Source organism: Phaethon lepturus, unplaced genomic scaffold (genome assembly GCF_000687285.1).
Source record: "Phaethon lepturus isolate BGI_N335 unplaced genomic scaffold, ASM68728v1 scaffold19550, whole genome shotgun sequence".
Lineage (NCBI taxonomy): Eukaryota > Metazoa > Chordata > Aves > Phaethontiformes > Phaethontidae > Phaethon > Phaethon lepturus.
The window spans coordinates 8418-10399 of NW_010512810.1; the positions used below are offsets into that span (position 1 = coordinate 8418).

General features: G+C 60.8%; 1 protein-coding gene across 1 annotated transcript in view; it reads right to left on the reverse strand.

The window, feature by feature from the left end:
• MVP (major vault protein) overlaps positions 1-1779 on the reverse strand; it is a gene marked incomplete at its 3' end in the record, with an annotated part of 10019 nt that extends 8240 nt beyond the window's left edge. Inside the window, 3 exon segments of the mRNA XM_010288327.1 lie at positions 241-309; positions 872-1067; positions 1605-1779. Of these exon segments, the coding sequence (XP_010286629.1) occupies positions 241-309; positions 872-1067; positions 1605-1723 (384 nt within the window).
• Between the last annotated feature and the right edge of the window lie 203 nt (positions 1780-1982).

Genomic DNA, 1982 nt, shown 5'->3' on the forward strand with positions numbered 1-1982 from the left:
GCCCCTCCCCCCCTGCCACAAACTTGTTCCCATCCTCATCCTTGAAGTCAAGCAGGGCCCGCAGGCGCAGGGCAGTGTCAGCCAGCACCACCTGCAGTGGGGTGACGCCCTGGGGACACATGGACACAGGGCTGAGGGAGAATCCCCTGGGGACACAGGTGTCACAGCAGAGGTGTGGAGGACATGGGGACAAGGGGCACAGTGTGGGACTTCAGGTGATGCCCTGGGGACACTCTGGGCCTTGAAGTCAAGCAGGGCCCGCAGGCGCAGGGCAGTGTCAGCCAGCACCACCTGCAGTGGGGTGACGCCCTGGGGACACATGGACACAGGGCTGAGGGAGAATCCCCTGGGGACACAGGTGTCACAGCAGAGGTGTGGAGGACATGGGGACAAGGGGCACAGTGTGGGACTTCAGGTGATGCCCTGGGGACACTCTGGGGACACAGGTGGCATGGCAGGAGACACGGGGGCCATCGGAGGTGATGGCAGGGGGCATGGGGGGTGAAACCAGGGGGACTGGGTCACAGGTTTTCACTGTGGGGGATATGGGGAACAGGCTGGGGATGGGAGGACGCTATGGGGGAGCAGAGGACACTGCAGGGGCACACTGGGGACAGGTACACAGGTTCAGAGCAGGGACAGGGATGACATGCCAGGGGCTATAGGAGCAATGGGGGGGCATAGGGAACTATACAGCCTATAGGAACTGTGAGAGACGACAGAGGGATTAGAGAAGGTATAGGGGCTATGGGTGGCCATGGAAGGCTACTGTGGTGAGTTACAGAGAGGGGTTATGGAGCCTATAGGGGACCATGGTGGGGCTAGAGGAGCTATAGGAAGCCCTGGGGCTGCTATAGGGGGCTACAAGTACCTGCTGGATCTCCTCGCCAGGATATAGGGGGAAGGGCTCCTGGGCCAGGCGGATATCGAGGTCAGCATGCCGCAGTCGGGCCTGCCCCACTCCATCGACCAGCACGGCCCCCGTAGGGCCCCGGGCCACAGGGTTGAGCACCACGCAGTAGTGCCGGGGGGGCACCATCACCATGCGCCTGGGGGTGAACACCACCCTGCGGGCGGCCCCACATTGCTCCCCTCAGCCCTATAGAACACCCAGGGCCCTATAGAGCCCATCAAGTCCCCCAGTCCTATAGAGCCCCACAGCCTCCCACAGCCCTCCTATGGCCCTCTACAGCCTTATGGAATCCCCATGACCCTACAGAGCTCCCAAACACCCCCATGGCACTACACAACCCCAATGCTCCCCAGGGCCCAGAGTCCCCACAGACCTAAAAAGCCCCCAGCATCCCCCACAGTCCTAAAGAGCACCAACAGTCCTACAGATCCTCTCAAGCCCCTTATGGCCCTACAGAGTCCCTCAAACAGCCCACACAGCCCTAGAGAGACCCTACACACCTGTAAATCTAGATGACCCTACAGCCCTGCCCCATAGCACCCACATTTTATAGTCCTGCCAGACATAGGGGTGAGACCCATCATCCTATAGATCTCCTCCTGTCCCATAGCACCCACCTTTTTTGGTCCTGGCGGATGTAGGAACATGACCCCCTCAACCCATCGGTGCCCCCCTGCCCCATAGCACCCACCTCTCGTGATCCTGCCGGATGTAGGTGTGGGGCCCAACCTCCACACGGGTGACGTTGCTGTTGAGGTCCAACACATGGACATAGTGGTAGGGGGGTATGCGGATCACAGGGTCCTCCATGGAGCAGCAGACCTTCCCGGGGTGTAGGTGAGCTTGCTGTGGGACAGAACAGCTTGTTGTGGCTCACTGCGGGGTGGGAGACCTGGCCACAGGGTGGAAAAGCTTGCTGTGGGGCTGACAAGGTTGCTGTGGGGCAGAAGAAACTGCTGTAAGGTGGATGACCTCATTGCGGGGCGGGGGGGGCGGGCAGCAGGCAGAAGACATTGCCATGGGGCTCATAATGGGGTGGGAAACCTTGCCATAGGGTGGAAAAACTTGC